The following is a 23,710-nucleotide window of genomic DNA, read 5'->3' on the forward strand; positions in this document are numbered from 1 at the left end:
ATCGTGAACAGTAGTTACCTTTCTATTTTCAGTAAGAACGTAAGAATCCATGCTTCATCTTAAGAATAAAACCTGTTCGGCTCCACGTCTACACTCCATCTCCCGAATGTTTCAACTTTCAATATGTAATAAGCATGAAACACGCAATTAATTTTTAGGGGAAAAAATATTGCACTATATATTGTTCACTGTGATTCAATAACACGATGAGCTAAAAATTTTCAAAATAACGGTCCGCGAAAAACTGACACAGATGGCGTAGGTGGATTAACCTTCACTAGGAAAGTTCTATTTTCAATTTGACATTCTTTTACCAGACTTGCTAATATTAACGTTCATAATTCGAGGAACTAGTAAATAAATACTTGAATAAACTGCAATAATCCAAAAGCTAATTCTTATTCACTGGGAATATTATCAACGGTTGTTTCTTTTCTGATAAAACTGGAAAGCTTTCATGTATAATCAAAATTGAAGAGGGGTGGGGGGAATAAGGGAAAAGTTGAACGATTGTGGATAAGACGATAATGTAAATAATATATAATAGCCATAAAAACTAATGACAATAAACACGATAAGTAGACACCCACCTGTCGCACTTATGACGATTCAGTATACAATAATTTGTCACGTGCACGTCACATAAAGCAATGAACATCTGTATACAAAACAATAATGTATCAACGATGACAGTCGCGGCGAAACTGATCAGCTCGAGCTACAGGTGTCATCTACAGTAACCCCCGCCATTCGATCTATACATCTGTCTCTCTCAATCATTCCATTCTCTTATTGACTAACACTTACCTCTATCTCTCTTTTCATCTTCCTGCTTTTCACTCACACACACGCGCATGCGATTTTGCCTTCACTCTGATTTTCTAATCATTTGGAACAGCCACTCTCCTTGTTTTTGTCTGATTAATAAAACTCTTTTTTTCAACCTCGTCCGTTAATGACTTGAACACCTTTTATATCGATATGCACACGATATGTATATCGATTCACGTTCCGAGGCAACTTCACATTGGTTCGAGTCACGTTTTCAATATTCGTTACAAATTTATTAAAAAAAACATGTAACTGTTTAGATAAAAACGATTACTGTTAATAATCCGGTTGTTTACTATCGTTCTGATTGTCACTCTTATCATGTGTTTACGGTGTTTACCTGGTATTTACATGTTTATATCCGTAAAATACTTGTGATACTTGCGATACTTGCAATACTTGCGAATGCGTAAATACATGTAACTACTCTGAAGTGAACTGCGCATGCTTGATGGAAGTTTTCATTGCTCGAAATAAGGCGCGCTTATTCAAATTCCAAAAAGATGGAAAAATAGTAGAAAACAAAATATTTAGTAGATTGATAACTTAAAATATTACAATTTCTAATTTAAGCTTTTGAATTTAAGAATCAAACTTTCAAATTAATAATTTTGATTGTTTTTTGTTTCGTCATGTTTTCCAAAGTTTAAAAAAGGCGCAAGTAGCACGAGCATGCGCAGTGATTATCATATTTGATATTGTCGCTGCCAGGTGGCGGTAGTTTCGTTTCACTTCCGCCTTTTCTTTCTGTGCACGTCGTAGACTTCTTTCCGTTGTAAACCGCAAACATGGCGGTGGGTAAAAATAAGGGACTTTCAAAAGGAGGCAAAAAAGGCGTCAAAAAGAAGATGTGAGTAAAATATATTTATCGTGCATTCTATTTTGTATTTTGCTGAATTTAAAAAATGTTTTTTTTTACGTGATGTGTTCGACGATGTATGTGATTACAGTGGATTTCCGAACGCGTGTGACACTTGAAATCTTCCATGCCTTTCATATTTTCCTTATTTTATGTATTTTTTGTGCTTAAAACAAATGTAAAACAAAGTATGCTTGTATTTTTACAGTTAATTTCTGTTTTTTATTTTGCTCCATTCAGTAGTGTGTTTACATTTTTCATTTAATTCATTCATTCATTGAAATTTTTAATGTTTTTTTAAATTTAGAAGTTTTTTTAAATTGTTTATTAAATTCAGTGATAGTTTATAACATTTGCTATTTACTGTAAGTAAGTTTTGCTTAATTTGTATGCTTTACGATTTGGAGTATTTTTTTAAGTGTAACCTAACCTAAAAATACACGGAAGTAACATTTAAGTCCCGTTCTTTAGTTCGAGGGACTTGATTTTTTTAAAAAAATTGTTCGCTTTGGGGTATTTTAATAAAAATTGTTTTCTTTTTTTCATAGTGTCGACCCATTCACCCGTAAAGATTGGTACGATGTTAAGGCTCCATCGATGTTTACTAGCCGCCAGGTCGGTAAAACTTTGGTTAACAGGACTCAAGGAACAAGTAAGTTTTCTATTTTTTTTATCAATATGTTCTATTTATTTCTCTCGTCAAAATTTCTTTTAGTTCGTTTCATAAATTTGAAGGAAAAAAGTTTGATAATAAAATAATGCAACTCCAGCTCCACTTTTGTGGCTCAAAACTTCTGTGGCGTTTTACGTTGCAAGAGAAAAATGCTTAACGAAACCATTACATTGCCAATTTTTATGGTAGTGTTAAACTTTCGTTTGCGACATTTCCTTCAGAATTCATTTAATATGTTACGTAAAATTTATGTTTAGTAAAACTTAAGCTTAGAAATGTTCTAAATAAATTTGTCCTTTTGCAGAGATCGCCTCCGAAGGTCTGAAATTCAGAGTGTTTGAAGTTTCACTTGCCGATCTTCAAAGCGACAACGATGCCGAGAGGTCTTTCAGAAAATTCAGACTCATCGCCGAAGATGTTCAAGGACGTAATGTCTTGACCAACTTCCACGGCATGGATCTTACCACTGACAAACTTCGGTCAATGGTGAAAAAATGGCAAACTCTTATTGAGGCACACGTTGATGTTAAAACCACAGATGGATACCTTTTGAGAGTATTTTGCATCGGTTTTACGAACAAAGACCAACAGAGCACGAGGAAAACGTGTTACGCTCAACATTCTCAGGTAAAGACTTTCATTTTTTTTCAAATTATTGAAAAATTTGTGACGCACTCCCAAGAAAGATGTGTCGAAGAAGCAAATAATTTATTTTGAGTGAAATTTTCTTTTTAATTATGTAAATTTGAAACCAGTTTCTGTTGACTATTTTTTATTTGAAGAAGTCTTGAACTTTTTAATAGTAATTGATTCTCTTTCTGTATTTTTACTCCAAAAATTATAAAAGTAAATAAATTTTTCTTGGAAGCGCGTCAAATTTAATTTTGTACTTATGTATTAATAAGAGTTTATTTGTTTGAAACAAAAAATACGCAGACTTTGATCTACTGTGATTTTTTATATCGCAGCGGAGTTAAGTTTGCGTAGAGTAAATGGACTCTCTTACCACACTGTCATTATTAAATGGTGACAGTGTTATTTGCAGTCGCGACAATTTTGTTAAAAAAACTAAAAATCTTATTCATTTTTTAATCAAAAATATATAGTTGGAAGTTTGATTAAACCTGTTTTTATCATTATAGGTGCGTAACATTCGCAAGAAGATGGTAGAGATCATCAACGAGGACATTTCGAAGAGTGACCTCAAGGGCGTCGTCAGTAAACTCTTACCCGATGCTATTGCCAAGGACATCGAGAAGGCTTGTCAGGGAATTTACCCACTACATGATGTGTACATTCGTAAGGTGTGTAATTATTGTTAAAATCATTATTTTCTATTTTTATAAAGTAATTCAATTACTTTTTAAATTCACAAAATTGAAGCACCAGTCACCGAGAATTTTGGATTGTAATAATTGAATTTCCTATTTTTTCATTAGGTTAAGGTATTAAAGAAGCCCCGTTTCGAATTGAGCAAATTGTTGGAATTGCACGGTGATGGAGGTGGAAGTAAAGGAGGCGAGGGTGGTGAGACCGGCTCGAAAGTTGATAGACCGGAAGGATACGAACCACCAGTTCAAGAATCCGTCTGAAGTGGTGTTATTTCTAATTTTTAAAAATAAAAACCACGAAACGGTGAACAATGTCTCGAATTCCTTTTCATTTTATTCCTTCTCAAAAAAACAAATTCACACTCAAGAAGTTTTCCGGTATGTGGTACACATTTCTTTAAAAAAAAAAAAAACTAAATATTTAAAAACACAATTACATAAAACAATTTTTATTTTATATTGAAATTTTCAACTTTGATAAAATGATAATAAATCGAATATAATTTTATTATCAATTACAGATTTAAATTCTCGAACATTGATGATTTTTTCAAGTGTTAAATTTTTTTTCTTAAAATAATAAGTACAGTATGTGTCAATTTTCGTATTAACTAATTACATTTCTTTCATATTTAAGTAAATATATTTTTTTAAAGTAATTTTTTTTTCTTTATAGTAAATATTCTTTCTTTAAAGTAAATTTTTCTTTGCAGTAAATATTCTTTCTTTTAAAATAAATCTTTTCTTTGCAGTAAATATTCTTTCTTTAAAATAAATCTTTTCTTTGCAAAAAATATTTTCACTTCAAAGTAAATATTTCTTCTTTACAGTAAATATTTTTTCTTCAAACTAATTATTTCTTCTTCCAAAATTTAAAACAATTTTTATCCACCATTTACGTTGTTACATTTCGCTGAATATACAAAATCTTTTTTTTTTCATACAGGATTAAATTTTGTGTTTAATATTTTTTACGAAATATTTTGCAGTCGATTTTTAATGACCGTTAAAATTGGTCAAGAGTACAAAAATATAAGTTATGGTCTACAAAAAATTAATTATAAATTAAGAAGACAGCTGTCGAGTGACTAATTCCCAGCCTCGAGCTAATAGTTGTCGAAAACTGTCGCTCCAACAGGCGAACATGTAAATAATCAGAACGAAGAAGAGAATCTTTGTTATAACGTCCACCCAGTACATACTGTGAATAGAGAAAAAAATTAATCTCATGAAATTGAAAGGAGAAAATTAATTAAATATTCATATTTTTATAAACTTTAATTATTAAATAAAGAAAATTTGGCCGCAATCAGACACAAGAGAAAGAAAATAATGAAATATTCATCTTTTTTTAAACTTCAATTCAAAAAAGTTTAATTAAATAAACATTTAATGGAGAACATTTATCCGCAATAAAAGACGTAGAAAAAAATTGCGTTTTAAACTTTGATTGGAAAAATTTTAATTAAATAAACATTTCATGAAGAAAATTTGTCTACAATGAGAGACAAATTAAAAAGAGGAAATAATTAAATATTCCTATTTTTTAAACTTCGATTGAAAAAAAGTTTAAATAAATAAATAGTTAACAATAAAAAATTTGTCCGCAATGAATTTTAGCGCGAGATTTAAACTCAATCGACATTGTGATTGGTTTATTTTAAATCTAGCGGTAAAATACTCACTGTTCAGACCGGTTTGGACAAATTTTTGAAAAACCCCACGAATATAAAAGCGAATAATTGAAATTTCAGAAATATTAAAATTAGGAAATTCGAACTGTATTAAAATTGTTAATTAAGTTGCTAATTAATTGAAATTTCCTGAAGAAAGTTAATTGACTCTTTAGTCAAATAACTTTTTTATTAATTGACTTTTTTGTTAATTAACTTTTTAGTTAATTAGCTTTTTAGTTAAATAAATTTTTGGTTAATTAATTTTTTAGTTAAATAACTTTTTAGTCAATTTTCTTTTTAGCTAAATAACATTTTTAATTAGTTAAAAAGAAATTGCAATTAATTTTTCTTCTCAGTTAAAAAAAATTTTTAATTAATTGAATAGAAGTTGCAATTAATTTTCTTACACTTTCATATGTCTACGAGCAGCAGGCAGTGTTTCTAGTGGTTCATTGAGAATAAAAACTCTCGCGGATCTTATGCAAGCTTCAAAATATGCATCCAGGTCCAAATCATCGCCATGAATTTGGTACATTATCTTCTCACGTGGATTTAATTTATCCCTAATTTGTGTAATATTGGTATTTACAAAATCCCATTGATTATTGGCGTAATATTCAAAGACTTCAAAACCCTTTTGAATTCGTCGATGTACTCTACACATTCTGTAAATAATTTCTTTTTGTTTAGTTTAATTTTTCAGCGATGAAATCAAACAACGAATGAATATTTTTTGAAACTTACATTGGTTTGTGTCCGGCGAGAAATATGAGAGCATCGATTATGTAGGCGGGAATCATGTGAAAGAAGAGGACACAAATATTGTGCATGAGACGGGATTTTTTCATACTACCACCAGGATACCAGACAACGCCGTTAAGAGGAACTTTTTCCGTAACTCGTCGTCCTCGTTCTATTATTTCCGCCCAGGTCACCTGCGAACAAGTTTTTACCAATTCAAGTAAAAGTTAAAAAATTTTAAAAATTCACTTATCAAGTACAAAAACAATTAATATTGTTTATATTTTCAAAAATTTTAATATAATTCTTCGCAAGAATTCAATTATTTTTATATAAATAATAACATTCTTTGGAAGAATTCAATAATTTTTAATAAAATTTCACAAAGGAATTCAATTATTTTCTAACATTTTAATAAAATTTCACGAAAGAATTTAATTATTTTTATAAATAGTAAAATTCTTCGCAAGAATTCAATTATTTTTATAAATAGTAAAATTCTTTGCTGGAATTAAATTATTTTTAATCCGATTTAAATAAAATTACTCGAAAGAATTTAATTATTTTCAAAAATTTCCATAAAATTCAATTTCAACAAGAATTTAAAATTCTCTAAAAATAATTCCAATTATTCTCAAAATATTTTATAAAAATTCTATATGAAAATTAAATTACTTTCAATGCAATTTTTAAATAAATTCGTCAAAAAAAATTGAAAGAATTCAATTATTTTCAAAAAATAATAAAATTCTTTACAGAAATTAAATTATTTTCGAAACAACTTTAATTGAATTTCTCGAAAGAATTTCATTATTTTCAAATATTTCTTTAAAATTCTTCAAAACAATTCAATTTTTCCTAAAATTGTAATAAATTTTTCGATCATTTCAATTTTTTTTATAAATAGTAAAATTCTTTGCAGAAATTCAATTTTTTCAAAACAATTTTAATAGAATTCCTCAAAAGAATTTAATTATTTTCAAATATTTACATAAAATGAATTTATTTCCTAAAATTTTAATAAATTCTTCGGAACAATTAAATTATTTTTATAAATAGTAAAATTCTTCGTATGAATTAAATTATTTTCATAAGTAATAAAATTCTTCTCGGGAATTCAATTATTTTTATAAATACTAAAATTCTTTGCAGGAATTAAATTTTTTTTAATCCAATTTAAATAAAATTACACGAAAGAATTTAATTATTTTCAAAAATTTCCACAAAATTCAATTTCAACAAGAATTTAAAATTCTCTAAAAATAATTCCAATTATTCTCAAAATATTTTATAAAAATTCTATATGAAAATTAAATTACTTTCAATGCAATTTTTAAATAAATTCGTCAAAAAAAATTGAAAGAATTCAATTATTTTCAAAAAATAATAAAATTCTTTACAGAAATTAAATTATTTTCGAAACAACTTTAATTGAATTTCTCGAAAGAATTTCATTATTTTTAAATATTTCTTTAAAATTCTTCAAAACAATTCAATTTTTCCTAAAATTGTAATAAATTTTTCGATCATTTCAATTTTTTTTATAAATAGTAAAATTGTTTGCAGAAATTCAATTTTTTCAAAACAATTTTAATAGAATTCCTCAAAAGAATTTAATTATTTTCAAATATTTACATAAAATGAATTTATTTCCTAAAATTTTAATAAATTCTTCGGAACAATTAAATTATTTTTATAAATAGTAAAATTCTTCGTATGAATTAAATTATTTTCATAAGTAATAAAATTCTTCTCGGGAATTCAATTATTTTTATAAATACTAAAATTCTTTGCAGGAATTAAATTTTTTTTAATCCAATTTAAATAAAATTACACGAAAGAATTTAATTATTTTCAAAAATTTCAATAAAAGTCAATTTTAACAAGAATTTAAAATTCTCTAAAAATAATTCAATTATTCTCAAAATATTTTATAAAAATTCTATATGAAAACTAAATTACTTTCAATGAAGTTTTTAAATATATTTGTCAAAAGAATTGAAAGAATTTAATTATTTTCAAAAAGTAATAAAATTCTTTACAGAAATTAAATTATTTTCCAAACAACTTTAATTTAATTTCTCGAAAGAATTTAATTATTTTTAAATATTTCTTTCAAATTCTTCAAAACAATTCAATTTTTCTTAAAATTGTAATAAATTTTTCAATCATTTTAATTATTTTTATAAAAAGTAAAATTCTTTGCAGAAATTCAATTTTTTCAAAACAATTTTAAAAGAATTCCTCAAAAGAGTTTAATTATTTTCAAATATTTACATAAAATGAATTTATTTCCTAAAATTTTAATAAATTCTTCGGAACAAATTCAATTATTTTTATAAATTATTTTTATAAATAGTAAAATTCTTCGCAAGAATTAAATTATTTTCATAAGTAATAAAATTCTTCTCGGGAATTAAATTATTTTTACTCCAATTTAAATAAAATTACACGAAAGAATTTAATTCAGGGTGGCCACATGTCAGTAAAGTCAGGGAAATGTCAGGGAAAAAAATATTTTGTCAGCAAAGTCAGGGAAATGTCAGGAAAAAAATTTTTTGTCAGTAAAGTCAGGGAAATGTCAGGAAAAATTTTTTTGTCAGGGCAATTAAAGAAATTAAGACGGTCATGCAATACATTTTTTGCTCTAAACAAAAAAATTTTTGTCAGGGAAATTCGTTGTTATGTCAGTAAAATGTCAGGGAAATTGATAAAGTCAATCTTGCGGCCACCCTGTAATTATTTTCAAAAATTTCCATAAAATTCAATTTCAACAAGAATTTAAAATTCTCTAAAAATAATTCAATTATTATCAAAATATTTTATAAAAATTAAATTACTTTCAATGAAATTTTTAAATATATTCGTCAAAAGAATTGAAAGAATTCAATTATTTTCAAAAAGTAATAAAATTCTTTACAGAAATTAAATTATTTTCGAAACAACTTTAATTTAATTTCTCGAAAGAATTTTAATTATTTTTAAATATTTTTTTTAAATTCTTCAAAACAATTCTATTTTTCCTAAATAATAAATTTTTCGATCATTTCAATTATTTTTATAAATAGTAAAATTCTTCACAAGAATTAAATTATTTTTATAAATAATAAAATTCTTGTCAGGAATTCAATTATTTTCAATCAGAGTGTCTAACGGTCAGGAAAGTCAGGGAATGGCAGAAAATTTCATTGAAAGTCATGGAAATTTCTAAAAATTTATACAAAAATTAAAATTTTTTGTGAATAAAAAATTTTTTTAATTTAACAAAACTTAGAAAATTTTTATTATCGTTTTGTTTCTATCATTAGATATTAATTTATTGTTAAATATGTCAGTTACCATATTTTTGTCGCAAGAAAGCAAAAATAAAATTAGTAAAAAGTCATGGAAAATTCAGGGAATTTTTTTCTTAATCCTTGTTAGACACCCTGTCAATACAATTTTAATAAAATTCAATTAATCAAATTTTCAATTAAAATTATTAAAGAAACTCCATTATTTTAAAAAAATTTAAAGTTATTCTTCAAAAGAATTTAATTAGAATTTTTAAAAATTTTAATAAAATTCATCGCGAGATTTCAATTATTCTCTTACAATTTTTTGATAAGATTCTGGGCAAGAATTCAATGATTTTAAATACATTAATTTTTAATTGAAAATATTTTAAAAAATCATATAGATTATTATACTTATATTAATTATCATAATAATTACTTATTTTTGAAAATATTGTCAGTGGACGAAAAATTTTCTGTTTTAGAAAAAGAATCATCATCACCTTGAAGTCACTGCTGCTGGTGAGATTGTAAACTCTCTTCTCGTGTTCCTTGCAGTAAAGAAAATTCCAAGAGGCTGTTAAAATTGCATTAACTGCAATGTCGACTGGTAAATAATCAGCGTAACCATTTTCGTTACAATACATTGTTCTGATAACGCCCTTTCCGGCACCAATTAAAAGTCCTGTTGGTCCATTAATATTGTCCGTCCAACCTGGCACTGGCTCCTTCCAAACTGGAATCACTATGCTTGGTCTACAAAAAAGAAATAATAGTACGTAAAATTGAAAAATAATAAAATAATAGTTTTTTTTTTTTTGCAGGGAAATGGGAAAAAATTCAAACATACCGCAAAATAACTGCTGGAATGTGTGGCATGGCTTCTTCGACGAGACCTTCGGACAAGGCTTTTGTGAACGCATAAGTATTTGGTAAATTTCCCAAAATTTTATCAGTCATTGCCTCTACGACATCGTCGTCCATCCATTCGACACATTTTATAATTTTATGCGGATTCGACGGTGGAGGATATGATTTTTCTCCAAGAAGCTTTTGGTATGTATTAAATCGAAATTAAATCAAAAATTTGCGCAAAAGTCAAAGTATTTAATTTTCAATTAATTTTAATTAACCGACATAATCTAAACTTTCGAATGAACGAAATTTTTTGCCAATATAATTATTTTCCAAAAATTACTGGACTTTTAAAAAGTAAATGCAAAATTAAGTACTTGGAATTTTTATAATTTATATTTTTCTATATTTAACACAATATTAGTTGAAATAAAATTTGAATTTAAAGAAGAAATAAAAAAATTTCGTTCAATTGAACGTTCAGAACTTTAGGGACTTTTAATAGTTACGTGGTGGTACTTTTTTTGTTTGGAAAGAATATACCTTCTCTTCGAGATGACAATAGGCAGTGCTAATGTGTGCGAAAAGAACTAAATTTTTAATTTCTTTGGCCAAGTCTAACATTTGTTTTGTGCCACGAGTATTCAGCAAAACTGCTCTTTTAAGTAGTTCGTCAAACCTAATTGAAAATTTAGACAAAAAATGTTTTTAATATTTAATTAAATTCATAATTCATTAAAGAGAAATAAAGAAATCTCGTTTCTTTTTTCAGAGATTATAACACCTGACTGTGGCTGCTCCATGATAAACAATGCTGACTTTCTCACATATCAGTTTTCTGTCCTCTGCTGACAATCCCAATCCTGGCAGGGATACGTCACCGCTAATTATTGTCACCGATTTCTTCAGAGCTTCAATTCCTCGTTGCGTTCTGACTTTCTCAAAAAGCTACAAAAATAAAGGATTTGGTAAGCATCTAATAATCAATTTCAATTTATTATTATACAAATTACAACATTTTTTATTTTCAAATATAAACTTAAATTTATGAATAATTTCGGATTCAAAATTTAAAAAATTCACTTATTAAGTACCTACATAATTAATTATTATTGTTCATTATTTTCCAAAACTTTATAATTCCTCGCAAGAATTAAATTATTTTCATAAATAAAAACAAACATCGGAAGAATTCAATGATTTTTTTTAAATTATAGTAAAATATTTTGCAGGAATTAAATTATTTTATTTCAATACAATTTTAAGAAAATTTCACAAAAGGATTCAATTATTTAAACAATTTTTTTTTAATTTCGAAAGAATTCAATTATTTTTTTAAATTTAATAAATTCTTCGAAACAACCTTCAATTACTTTTATAAATAGTCAAAATTATTTACAGGGATTCAATTCTTTTCAATACAATTTTAATAAAATTTCATGAAAGAATTAAATTTTTTTTTATTAATTTTTAATAACACTTTTCGAAACAATTCAATTATTTTCTAAAATTTTAATAAATTCTTCGAAGCGATTCAATAATTTTTATAAACAATTTAAAATTCTTCGCAAGAATTCAATTATTTTTATAATTAATAAAATTCTTTCGCAGAAATTCAATTACTTTTATAAATAATAAAATTCTTCTCAGCAATTCAATTATTTACAATATAATTTTAAAAAAATTTAATAATCAAAATTTTAATTATAGTTATTAAGAGACAAGATTATTTTAAAAAGTTGTAAACATTTTTTATTTAATTGAATTATTTAAAAAATTTTCAATTAAAATTATTAAAAAAATTTAAAAACTACATTATTTTCAAAGGAACTTTAAGAAATTGTTGAAAATAATTTAATTAATAAAATTAATTAATAATTTATTTTATTTAGAGTTTTCTAATAAAATTGTTTAAAAAATTTAATTTTCTACAATATTTTTTAATAAAATTTAAAAGAAAAATTATTAATTACAATTATTAACAAAATCGATTATATTCAAAAAATGAAAGAAATTTTTTTTTAATAATTAAATTATTGTCAAAACCTTTAACAGTAGGTATCTATTCTTCGAAAGAATTAAATTATTTTCAATATTTGAATAAAATTCCTTTAAAGAATTAAATTATTTGAAAAAAATTATTATAAAATTCTGAGAATTTAATCATTTTCTAAAAATGTTAAATAAAATTCAATAATTAAATGTTTAATTTCAATTGTTAAAAAACACGATAATTTTAAAAAGTAGAAAGAAATTCTTCATTAAATTCAATTACTTTTAAAATTGTCAATTAAAATTATTAGAAAAACTCCATTATTTTGAAAAAAATTCAAAGAAATTCTTCAAAAAAATTTAATTAGAATTTTCAATAATTTTAATGAAATTCTTCCCTAGAATTCAATTATTTTCAATACATTAATTTTTGAAAATAATTAGTTTGTTACATTTTTTTTAATAATTGAATTCTTTCGAGCTTTTTTATAAAATTAAATAATTGAAAGTAATTGAATTTCTATGAAAAATTTGATTAATTATGAAAATAATTAAATTAAACAAAGAATTTTGTTCACCTTTTTATTTATTTAAAATATAAGTTAAATTCCTCTCAAGAATTCAATTATTTTCAATTATATTCATAAATAAAAAAATTATTTCAAGAAATTCAATTATTTTAAAGTTTTTTGATAAATTTCTTAACAAGGATTCAATGATTTTCAATATTTATTAATTTTAAATGAAAAACATTAGAAAGTTAGGAAACTATAAAACAAACAACTAATTTCAATTTGCGAACAGATTATTGTAATACCGTGGTTATTATTTACTTAATATCGATTATTTCATTATTTTAGTTTATAATTATATTTTAATTATTAATTGCTTTATATTAATTATTTCATCTCATTGGAGTTTTATTTCGTTGTAACATTTCGTTTTTATCTTATTTTTTCATTTTTATTTATAATTATTTCATTCATTATTTAAATTAAAATTAATTTTTCTGAAATTTTCATCTTAATTACAATTATTGCATTTGTAAATAGTATAAGATTACTTAATAAATTTAAATTAATTATACAGAAACAAGATACATAAATGGCGTTAATAAAAAAAGTCGATTTCCCGTAAATTGGCAATAATTTACTGCGCGATTAGAAAAATTCAAACTTCTTAAAATGATCACTTTTGCTATGTATTTTACGTTTCATAACTTGACTTTGACCCATTTTGTATAATAAACTAAAGCAATAATCTCCGGTTTTTGATTTTAGAAAGTTTTCTAACTTTTTTTTTTCTTTAACGCGGTAATCAATTTTTTTTTCAAACTTGCCATTCGCGTTATTATGTATAGCTTATTTTCTATCACATAATCAAATAATTTAAATGTTTGCCTTGAATTTACCGCAGTTATGAGCTTTTCGTATCCTTGAATTTCTCTCTTGCCGAATATTGCAATTAGTAAAAAAAACAATGCAACAATTTTTCTTTTTTTCTCCAAATTAAATTTAACGAAGAAATGTTTTTTGGGTGAATATTTCTTATTCACTTTTTTTTAATGATTGTAACGAATTCAGTCTGTTTCTTTTCGTCTTTTTGCATTCTGCCTCGAGTTGCAGGAATTCCCAGCTTGATTCATACGTGTCGTTGGCCTCTGAATGTTATTTTTTTTTTCGATAAAAGTCACGTCGACATCCTTTAAATTGACACAGTGTGTGCAAAATTTTAAATCATAAAAACAAAATCTAAAAAGATTAAGGATAATTTATTCGATTCTAAAAAAGATTTTAAAAACATTTTATGATAATGTGATGACATATGAATTTTAAATTTATTTTTACAGAAGTAGCAGAAGGATTTGGATTAAAATTGAGTCAATGGCAATTTTCAATTAGTCATTTCGAAGTTATTACCAATTTTTAAAAATGATTTCAACTTGAAGAGAACTAGGTCCGTGAATCCCGTAAAGGTTTGTAAATTTACTTCAAATCCGTAAAAGTCCGTTTAAAAAAAAAAAAACGGTAATTTGAAGGAGAAAAGTTCGTAAATTGTACGATATAATTTGCAGAATTTTATAGAAATTACAAATGATTGCAAAAATTTAATAATTTTCAAAAGTTTCAAAATTTCTTCGCAAAAATTCGATTATGTTCAAAAATTTTTAAAAATTCTCGTCAAAATTTAAATTATTTTTAGAAATAATATTCTTCTCCAAAATTCAATTATTTTCAAAAATTTTAATAAAATTCTAGGCAAACATTTAATTATTTTCGTAAAATAATATAAATTTCACAGAAATTAAATTATTTACAAATTTTCTATAAATTTCTTCGCAATAATTCAATTATTTTCATAAATAATAAAATTTTTACAGGGATTCAATTATTTTCATAAATAATAAAATGCTTTTTAGGAATTCAATTATTTTCATAAATATTTTAAATAATAAAACTCATTATAGAATTTTAATTATTTTTAATATAATTTTAATTAAATTTCTCGAAAAATCTAATTATTTTTAAAAATTTTATTAAAATTCGTCGAAAGAATACAATTATTTATAAGATTTGAATTTTAAGAAACATTCAATTATTCAATAAATTATTTATTTTTGTGTTTAAATAATTGAATTCTAATAAAAAAATTTAATGAATTTCAGTTAATATTTTAAATAATAATTGAATATTAAAAGCAATATAGCGTGAATTTTTAGAAATAATTGAATTTTTAAATTAATTTTTTTGAAAAAGTTTAATTCAATTTTTTTTATATTATTGGAAGTTTTTATTTTCTAATGTATATTTAATGGAAGAATTTACGAATAATTGAAATTCGTAAAATTGAATATTGTAAAGAAATGGATTTGAAAATTGTCAAAGAACTTTTTTGAAAATTAATTGCTTTAAAGAAGAATTCTAGTTCAAAAATTTCTTAAAAATAATAATTGAATTGAAATGTTGAAAAGAATTTTGAAGAAGTACATTATTCTTATAATATAAAATTATAATTTTATCAATTTGCCATTTTTAATTATTATAAAACATGAAGATATAGATCACTCCGAGTCTTCGACTCGGAGTGTTCGATTTCTTCATGTTTTATAGAATTATGATAAAATTTTATTTATATTTTTAAGTAAAATGTTCTCTTATTTGACTCAGACTGATTAAATTTTTCTCAGAAATTGGTCCATAATTTTTCATTGTTGGTCGGTAACGTCCGTATTTTTAAATACTTTTCTGATATTGTCGCATAAAACAATTATGTAAGTTTTGCTCTTGACTCGAATTTTCTTTTTTTGGATAATCAATTGGAAGTAAATCCGGCACCCTGGCCTTGTTTTATTGAACCTCGTTGACGTAACTCTCGTCATACGTGATGTACGTCTGATTGCGTTAGAATGTTCAGTTCAAGTTATGTGACATAACATATTCACTTATAATACTTTCACCATGCGATAATATTCGTTCGGTTATATGTTTGAACGAGGCCTTGACTCTGTTTCTGTAGTTATATTATAACCAGGCCCAAGACGCTTTCCCTGACGAATTTACTTCCCACAAAAACAAACTTCAATTTTCAACATTATATTGTGTGCATGTGTGTTGTATTCGCAGACATGCAAAATATAAAACGAAAAAAGTATTTAAAAACCTGCTTTGAGAACTAGGTTTACTATTGGATTTAAATTATTCCTGCAAGTAATGACATGACTCTGCATTTTTTTTTTGTTTTTTTTCTTTTTAATTCCGAATATTCAGGGGAATTGAGTTCAGCAATATTATATAATTTCTAGAATATTGTCCTTAATTGTAAATGCAATTTATGGTCTTAATTCACACCCTTTTTTTCATTTTTTTTTATGGCGAACTTTTAATTTACACTCTCTTAATTCATTTTCGAAATCATCGTAAATAATGTAATTTTATATTTAAATATATACAAAGAATTTGATGTTTTTCGTTTTGACTTATAGTACTTAATAATTTATTTTGTTTTTTTGTCAAAGAAATAAAAAAGCAATTTTCGAAAAAGGAATTTTTTATAGTGAAAAATGAAGAAACGAATTTTTTTTAAAAATAGAAAACAGAAATGACTGTTATTACATTCTCGAGTAATTAAAAAAGTAGATTGTCAGATCTTGTTTTGCTTTTTCTTGTTTAGACTGGAAATTTGATTTCTGAAAGTGCTTATTACAGAAAATGTAGAAAAATCGCAGGTCTTAATTTAGTTTGATTTTAGACTATTTTTTTACTTGGTTTTTCCTTCTTTTTTTTCTTGGCCTCGTTTAAACAAATATCATTCGTACGCAAATTCTTTGCAACTAATAGAATAAACGTTTGCACGCCAATGACTCATTGCACAATTATACAGCTTCCGAACACAAGCAACGATGTATCTTGTTGTATAGGTATAGACTTTCTCTCCGTGCAATACACTTTTACTTTTGCAGGTTGATTTTGTAATAATTCGTAATATTGTGAGATCAGAATTTTATCATTCGTTATTCTTAACATCTTCGCCTTAGTTTTTTTTTTTTTTTTTTGTTAATTAACATTTGTTTATTGCTTTTATTTCTAGTTTTCGTTTTCATTGTTTTCTTTTTTTCAAATATTTTTTTTAACTATTTTTAAAAACATTTTTATAATTATTTCTTCAAATGATTTTTTAACCATTCTTTCAAACATTTTTTTAAATATTCCTTTAAATATTTTGTTAAATATTCTTTCAAATATTTTTTTAACTATTTTTTCAAAAGACAAAAAAAAATGTTTACCGATGGAATTTTTATCGGAGAAAAAAAATTTGATGCAATAATATTAATTAATTTGTTAGTTCAGAATTATTAATTTTAAAAGAATATTTTTTAACTAAACTACTTTTTTAAAATTAATAAATAAGAATTATTAATTATTAACTATTAATTTAAAAAAAAGTGTTTTTTGATTAAATTTGTGTTAATTAAGGATTATTAATTAAAAGGAAATTTTGTTTTCTTACAGCGGAATTAAATATGTCATCGAGACGATGTTTGGGATCCTTTCCTTTCTTCGGCCTCACGAGAAGATAAATTTGTTCGATTTCTGGCAGGCATCGCAAAAATTTCTCAATTATGACTTTTCCTAAAAATCCAGTGCCACCGGTGAGCAAAATTTCACGACCTTTGAATACCTCAGCTATTCTATCTGGCCACTCCTCTATTTTCACTTCCGTCATGATTTTTCAAAGCAAATTGCTTATCTGGATTAATTTTCTGCAATAAACAGGTAACATTGTCAGTTAAATTTAATTTTTACGGGGGATATTTTCAATCTACTGTCTTAAATTAGATATAAAAATAGGAAAAGTAATTTAAATGGAAATCAAAATAATTAAAAATAGTTTTAAATAAGTAGAAATAAAATTAATTGAAAATAATAGAAATAAAAATAATTGAAAATAATTAAAAATAATAGAGATAAATAGAAATAAAAATAATTAAAAATGTAACAGAAATAATAGAAATAAAAATAATACAAAATATTATAAATAAATAGGAATAAAAAATAAATGAATATAATAGAAATAAGTTAGAAATAAAAATAATTAAAAATGACAGAAATACCTAAGTAGAAATAAAAAAATAATTGAAAATAATAGAAATAGAAATAAAAATAATCAAAAATAACATAAATAAATAGAAATAGAAATTTAAATAACTGAAAGTAACAGAAATAAATAGAAATCTGAAATAACTGAAAGTAACAGAAATAAACAGAAATAAAAATAAAAAAGTAATAATTAAATTAACATTCTCTTCGTGTTCATCCAATTGATAAGAAGAAAGTTCATTCAAATAGGAATTTGATTTTTATTTTTCGTTTTTTTACACATTTTTTTTTTACATTACGTAAAATTTTAACCTTTCTGTTTAATTCGACTCGCCATTCTAACGCCTTTTATTTCTAAAAAGAGATATTAATTTTCGTATAAAAGGTTAGCTGATTAAATTATTCAAATCATTTAGAAAAGACGATATGAAAAATGTTGCAAAACAAAATATGCATAATATAGACTTGTGTGGAAAAAATTTTAAAATACTTTGACTTTTGTAAGAGAAATTTGATTATAAATTTAAATTCTATTGACTGTTCTTTTTTTCAAATGACGAGAATCACATTTACAATAACATTTACAAATATGACATTATTATATAAAATAAGAAATAAACAACTGTTTTTGAGCGTGGTAAAAAAAAAGTGCCGCTAAACAGAGATGATAATCACTGGAAAGATCATTAGGAAATAATTACAGGTTTGCAATTATAATACATAAACGCAACATTTGAACCACAACAAATAGTATTTTTATAATCTTTGCCTTTCATATTTTTATTTATATTGCGAACAAAAAATCGGAAAGAAAAATATAATGAAATATTTATACGAAAACATTACAGAATTATTATTATTAAACTGTTATATACAATTATATAATTTTATTACTTTATAGTGCATACTATGAATAATATAATTAATAATTATACAGATTTGTTACAATTGTTAGAAAATAAATATTTAGATAATTTTCTATTGTTATCATTACGATTTCTATTGATATTATTATTACTATTTTTATTATTATTTCTATTATTATTATTATTATTATTATTATTATTATTATTATTATTATTATTATTATTATTATGTATTTTCAATTTTCAATATCAGTTTATATTTTTGAACAATCATTTGATATCTAACTTTTCTTACGTTAATTGCCTGTTAAATAATACGCTAAAAATATTCTATTCACGTTTCATTTGATATTATATTTACAATATTGACTTTACATTGACCATTAATAGCATAATTTGGAATTCTTCTAGAAACCAGTTTTAAACTCAAGAGCAAATTCTTAAAATGAATACGATTATGTAAACATTATAAAAGTAGAGTAAAATTGTTTTCTTTTTTAACGCATAAATTTTCTTCTAGTTAATTTGAAAATCATTGAAAATTGTTCTTGAAAAGCGTTCAATTTTAGAAAAAAAAATTAAATGTAATTGAGTTCTTACCAATCCAAAATAGATATAAATAAAAAAAAATGAGAATTATTTATGTAACATGCAGTTATAAATCTCATGTCAATTAACTTCTAATGAAGTTTATTTTTAGAATAGGGAAGAGTCACTGACTTTCTAAATCAAAATTATAAAAATATAGACTTTTGCAATTCCTATTAATTATTAATTACTTTTACTATTTGATATTTATGTTAATATTATTTACAACAATGGGATTTATTGTTTTCGTTCTCATGCTGATAATAATAATAATAATAATAATAATAATAATAATAATAATAATAATCGCATTTTCGCTTTTTTATTAAATATTTTTTGCTATAACAGAACTAAACAATAAATAATTTTAATACAAATAATCGCTTTCTTTTAAAACCGTTTACTTAATTAATATTTATAATGAAAAGCCTAAATAATAAAAATAATCGCTTTTTGGCATTAAAACCGTTTTTTAATTATTTTTTTAAGAACTAAATATTTTAAAAGAACTAAATAATTTTTATAATAATAATAATAATAATAATCACTTTCTGTTAAAACCGTTTTTTTAATTAATTTTTGTAATAAAAGGTCTAAGTAATAAATATTAATAATAATAATAGTAATATTAATAATAATATTAATTATGGTAATAATAAAATAATTTTTTTCAGGCTCTATTTTCAATAAAATGAGATTATTCGAGAGTGACAAGAATTAAAAAAGTAAAATTAATTACAGTAATGGCGCCGGTGCATTTTAAAATATGTAGCGAAATTTTTCGACACACATGCGAAATCGTGTTTTAATCATGAATATGTATTTCACCTATAACAGCATTGCATTTTCTGTGAAATATAATCACGTGATTGGAGGTAATTGGCAGTAAGCACGATTGGCAATATTAAGGAATTGCATACTTTTTGTGAAATATTATTCCTTCTAAAAGTGTGGCAAATATGACTTTCGCGTCAAGGAAGTACATATGTACTTAGAGAAAAACAATTTGTACTTGAAATTTATTGTTTTTGTCGCACAATTTCATAATTTATTCCAATTTTTTTTTTTTTTTTTGCTTTTGTAATTTTGTTTCTTCACATTATCATTTTGATTAATAATATTAATTCTTAATTATTAGTAAATTACTAACTATTATTAATAAGGAAAATATTGAAATATTTTTCATTTAGACGAAATATTCTTTTTGAAATATTTTTTTATTTAAATGAAATATTCTTTTTAAAATATTTTTTTATTTAGATGAAATATTTTTTATTCAAGACGAAATATTCTTTTTGAACTAAAGTGACAACAATGAAACTAATCACCCTTATAATTGTAGATTTCTCAGTCCGTCATTCGCTACAATTTTTTTTTCGTCTTCAAATCAAAATGATTATTCCGTTATTATGACCTGATGTTTGTTCGCGTATTATAGAAATAAAACAATGTTTTCCTCTCGCGAAAAGATTACTGTCATTATTGTAGACTCAACCGCACTATCCTTGACTTTGAGAAATTAGAACCGAACAAACTTTCCTGAAGAAAATATATTTTTCTTCCCCTCTTTTCAAAAAATTGATCAATTCAGAAATTGATTTTTTTGTTAAAACAAAGAAAAATCAGGCAAACGTAAAATACATTTGGAAAATTAAATTCAATTAGCTAATTAGAAATTATTTTTCAAAAAAATATTTCGTCTATAAAAGAAAAATACTTTATTCGTCTCAATAATCTATTTTTGCTGAATTTATTTAAATGTAAAATTGAATTAAAAATTTAGACGTAATTAAATATTGAAAAGAAAAATTAATAATTTTTTCGTAATCAAAATTCAATTTTAAAGAAGAATTACGATTAATTATATTTTTCAGTTGGAATTGTACTAGAAATATTGACTTTTAGAAAAATACTCAAGAATTAAAATTCTAAAAGTGAAATGACAAATCTTGGGGAAAAAAATTTTTATTACGAATATTAATAACTCTTGAGAGTAAAAGTCAAACGTTTTATTCTGAAACGCATTCATATAATTTTCTTCTGATGATACGATCATTTTACAATAGTGACTTTTGTTGCGCAAACAAAAGGAAATGAAACGTTTTTCAAAATTAGAATAAAATGCACATTGAACATTAATTTTTCTATATAGAATTTCATTCTTGGTTAATTTTTCTTAACAATTTCAGTTTTTAATCAAAAGAGTTATTTTTGCAAAAAAAAAAAAAAAAAACTAGTGACCTGGTTTGTCAATATTTTTAGCAATAAAAAATTGAAAATAACAATTAAAAAAATTGTAAATAAAAAGAATTATTAAGAATAATAAAGAAAGGCTAGTGAAGAATTAATTAATTAAAAAAATAGAAGGAGAAAAGAATTAAGAATAATTTAGAAATTAATTAATTTAAAAAATAGAAAAAAAATTAAGAGAAATTTAAAAAGACTAAGAATAATTTAGAAAAATGAATAACGAATTAATTAATTAAAAAAATAGGAAAAGAATTAAGAATAATTTAAAAATACAAATAAGGAATTAATAAAAAATTATTTTGGAGTTAAAATTGTACTAGAAAACAATTTTTATTGAAAGGAAATTTTATAATTTAGATTATAAAACTCAATCAAACTCTATAGTCTAATTAAAATACTTAAAATAATGAACAAACAATGACAATGGAGAAACAATTTTTTTTTTGATTCACTAATAAAAATTGTTTATAAATTTTTTTTTTTGCGATAATCACGAACACTGGTAAAATTGAATAGTTACTAATTACATAAACTTTTTCAGGTTTTCCACGTGCGCGCAGTTTTCGAACTAAATAGGAGACCGATTCAAGTTCTTCCACGATATTTGGGAAAAATTCAAAAATGGAAAATGAATAAATAAATTAAATTTGCAAAATCACTTACAAGGAGAATATTGGATCCTCCCTGGAACACTGGCCGAAAAAACGTGACGCGTCAAGAAGACCGTACACGATTGTTTTGGTTTTCAAACAAAACAAAAAAAAAAAAAAAAGGCGCTAAACACTATAATTTGCAGCTAGCTCAACTCGACACGTTCGGATGGTGAGTCCGTTGCAGACTGAGGTAACATGACCGACATTATATGGCCCAACGTCTACCGGACATTTATCGGTTTACCGATGCAGGACCGTATGGTCGTTTATTCCGGACCCAAAAAATTCGGGGGAATCGCCAGCGGCCTTTCAAAGACTTCACTTCACTTTCAATGGGTGAGCGTGTTTAATGTCGTACTTAAAAGAGATAGGCGAAATTTATTAAGAGACTAATTATTGTTCGGTGGGGATTTTTTGTGAATTTTTACGAGCAAAATAATATAAATTGCCTCAGTTTCTGATTTTTAATCGAAATTGATTGTTTTGACAATAATCGCTTAGTTTCTAAATTGATTAACAATTTAATTAACAAAATTAATAAAATTAATTTTGTTTACATTTTTTTTCATTTATTTATTAATTTTCGTCATTTATTCATTTTTTTATTTATTTTTTTATTTATTCTACTTATTTATTTTAGTTTTTAATTTACCTATGTCGTAAAATTTTAATTTTCACACATTTCTTCGCAGAAATCAATTATTTTTAATACAATTTTAATAAAATTCAATAATCAAAATTTAATTATAATTATTAACGTAACAAACACGAATATTTTAGAAAGGTGAACAAAAATTCTTTGTTTAATTCAATTATTTTAATAATTAATAATTAATCAAATTCTTCGCAGAAATTCAATTATTTTCAATTATTTAATTTTATAAAAAAAACTCGAAAGAATTCAAATATTAAAAAAATTTAACGAATATAATAACAAATTAATTATTTTAAAAAATTAATATATTGAAAATAATTGAATTCTAGTGAAGAATTTCATTAAAATTATTAAAAAATCCGGATTAAATTCTTTTGTAGAATATTTATTTGAACCTTTTTTTAAATTATGGAGTTTTTTTTATAACTTATATTGAAAATTTTAAAACTAATTGAATTTTATGAAGAATTTCTTTCAAGTTTTTAAAATAATCGCGAGAATAATTGTGTTTGTTAAGAATTGAAATTAAACATTTCAATATTGAATTTTTATTAAAATGCTTAGAAAATAATTAAATTATTTTCAGAATGTTATTACAATTGTTTAAAATAATTTAATTCATTAAAGTAATTTTGTTAAAATATTTAAAATAATTGAATTCTTGAGAATTTTATTATTTATAAAAATAATTTTATTTTTGCGAAAAATTTTACTATTTATTAAAATAATTTAATTATTTGAAAGAATTTATTAAAATTTTAGAAAATAATTAAATTCTTTCGAAGAATGTTATTAAAATTTGTTTTAAATAATTGAATCCTTTATTAAAATTTTTTTTAAAATTGTATTGATAATAATTAAATGTTTG

At 23.7% G+C, this 23,710-nt stretch overlaps 3 protein-coding genes across 5 annotated transcripts in view; 1 reads left to right on the forward strand and 2 right to left on the reverse strand.

The window, feature by feature from the left end:
* LOC122511719 (AF4/FMR2 family member lilli-like) overlaps positions 1 to 1,253 on the reverse strand; it is a 315,906-nt gene extending 314,653 nt beyond the window's left edge. The window contains exon 1 of one of the 3 annotated variants that reach the window (XM_043627146.1): positions 808 to 1,253. The gene's annotated coding sequence lies outside the window, so the exon portion shown is untranslated. Of the gene's footprint in view, positions 1 to 18; positions 729 to 807 lie in introns of those variants that run through there. The other 2 variants (XM_043627145.1, XM_043627147.1) reach the window with 2 other exon arrangements.
* Positions 1,254 to 1,523: 270 nt separating this feature from the next.
* LOC122511720 (40S ribosomal protein S3a) lies at positions 1,524 to 4,003 on the forward strand. The gene is made up of 5 exons (XM_043627151.1): positions 1,524 to 1,681; positions 2,239 to 2,342; positions 2,668 to 2,990; positions 3,506 to 3,667; positions 3,803 to 4,003. Exons 1-5 carry the CDS (start codon positions 1,620 to 1,622, stop codon positions 3,953 to 3,955), a joined length of 804 nt encoding a protein of 267 aa, XP_043483086.1. The 5' UTR covers positions 1,524 to 1,619; the 3' UTR covers positions 3,956 to 4,003.
* Positions 4,004 to 4,483: 480 nt separating this feature from the next.
* LOC122511721 (putative fatty acyl-CoA reductase CG5065) lies at positions 4,484 to 22,355 on the reverse strand. The gene is made up of 9 exons (XM_043627152.1): positions 22,198 to 22,355; positions 17,241 to 17,493; positions 11,026 to 11,189; positions 10,785 to 10,920; positions 10,237 to 10,436; positions 9,890 to 10,142; positions 6,115 to 6,305; positions 5,778 to 6,035; positions 4,484 to 4,895 (listed from the first exon to the last, which is right to left on the reverse strand). The coding sequence occupies exons 2-9, from the start codon at positions 17,454 to 17,456 to the stop codon at positions 4,760 to 4,762; spliced, it is 1,554 nt and encodes a 517-aa protein (XP_043483087.1). The 5' UTR covers positions 17,457 to 17,493; positions 22,198 to 22,355; the 3' UTR covers positions 4,484 to 4,759.
* Between the last annotated feature and the right edge of the window lie 1,355 nt (positions 22,356 to 23,710).

The sequence above is a fragment of the Leptopilina heterotoma genome, unplaced genomic scaffold (genome assembly GCF_015476425.1).
Source record: "Leptopilina heterotoma isolate Lh14 unplaced genomic scaffold, ASM1547642v1 Lhet_9, whole genome shotgun sequence".
Taxonomy (NCBI): domain Eukaryota; kingdom Metazoa; phylum Arthropoda; class Insecta; order Hymenoptera; family Figitidae; genus Leptopilina; species Leptopilina heterotoma.

Bases quoted from the DNA above. Each gene is read 5' to 3' on its own strand.
- LOC122511720 (XM_043627151.1), top strand. From the start codon at position 1,620: ATGGCGGTGGGTAAAAATAAGGGACTTTCAAAAGGAGGCAAAAAAGGC. The intron at 2,343-2,667 runs GTAAGTTTTCTA...GTCCTTTTGCAG, and splicing joins TAACAGGACTCAAGGAACAA to AGATCGCCTCCGAAGGTCTG. The intron at 3,668-3,802 runs GTGTGTAATTAT...TTTTTTCATTAG, and splicing joins ATGATGTGTACATTCGTAAG to GTTAAGGTATTAAAGAAGCC.
- LOC122511721 (XM_043627152.1), bottom strand. From the start codon at position 17,456: ATGACGGAAGTGAAAATAGAGGAGTGGCCAGATAGAATAGCTGAGGTA. The intron at 10,437-10,784 runs GTATATTCTTTC...ACATACCAAAAG, and splicing joins ATTGTCATCTCGAAGAGAAG to CTTCTTGGAGAAAAATCATA. The intron at 6,036-6,114 runs GTAAGTTTCAAA...AATTATTTACAG, and splicing joins CTCGCCGGACACAAACCAAT to AATGTGTAGAGTACATCGAC.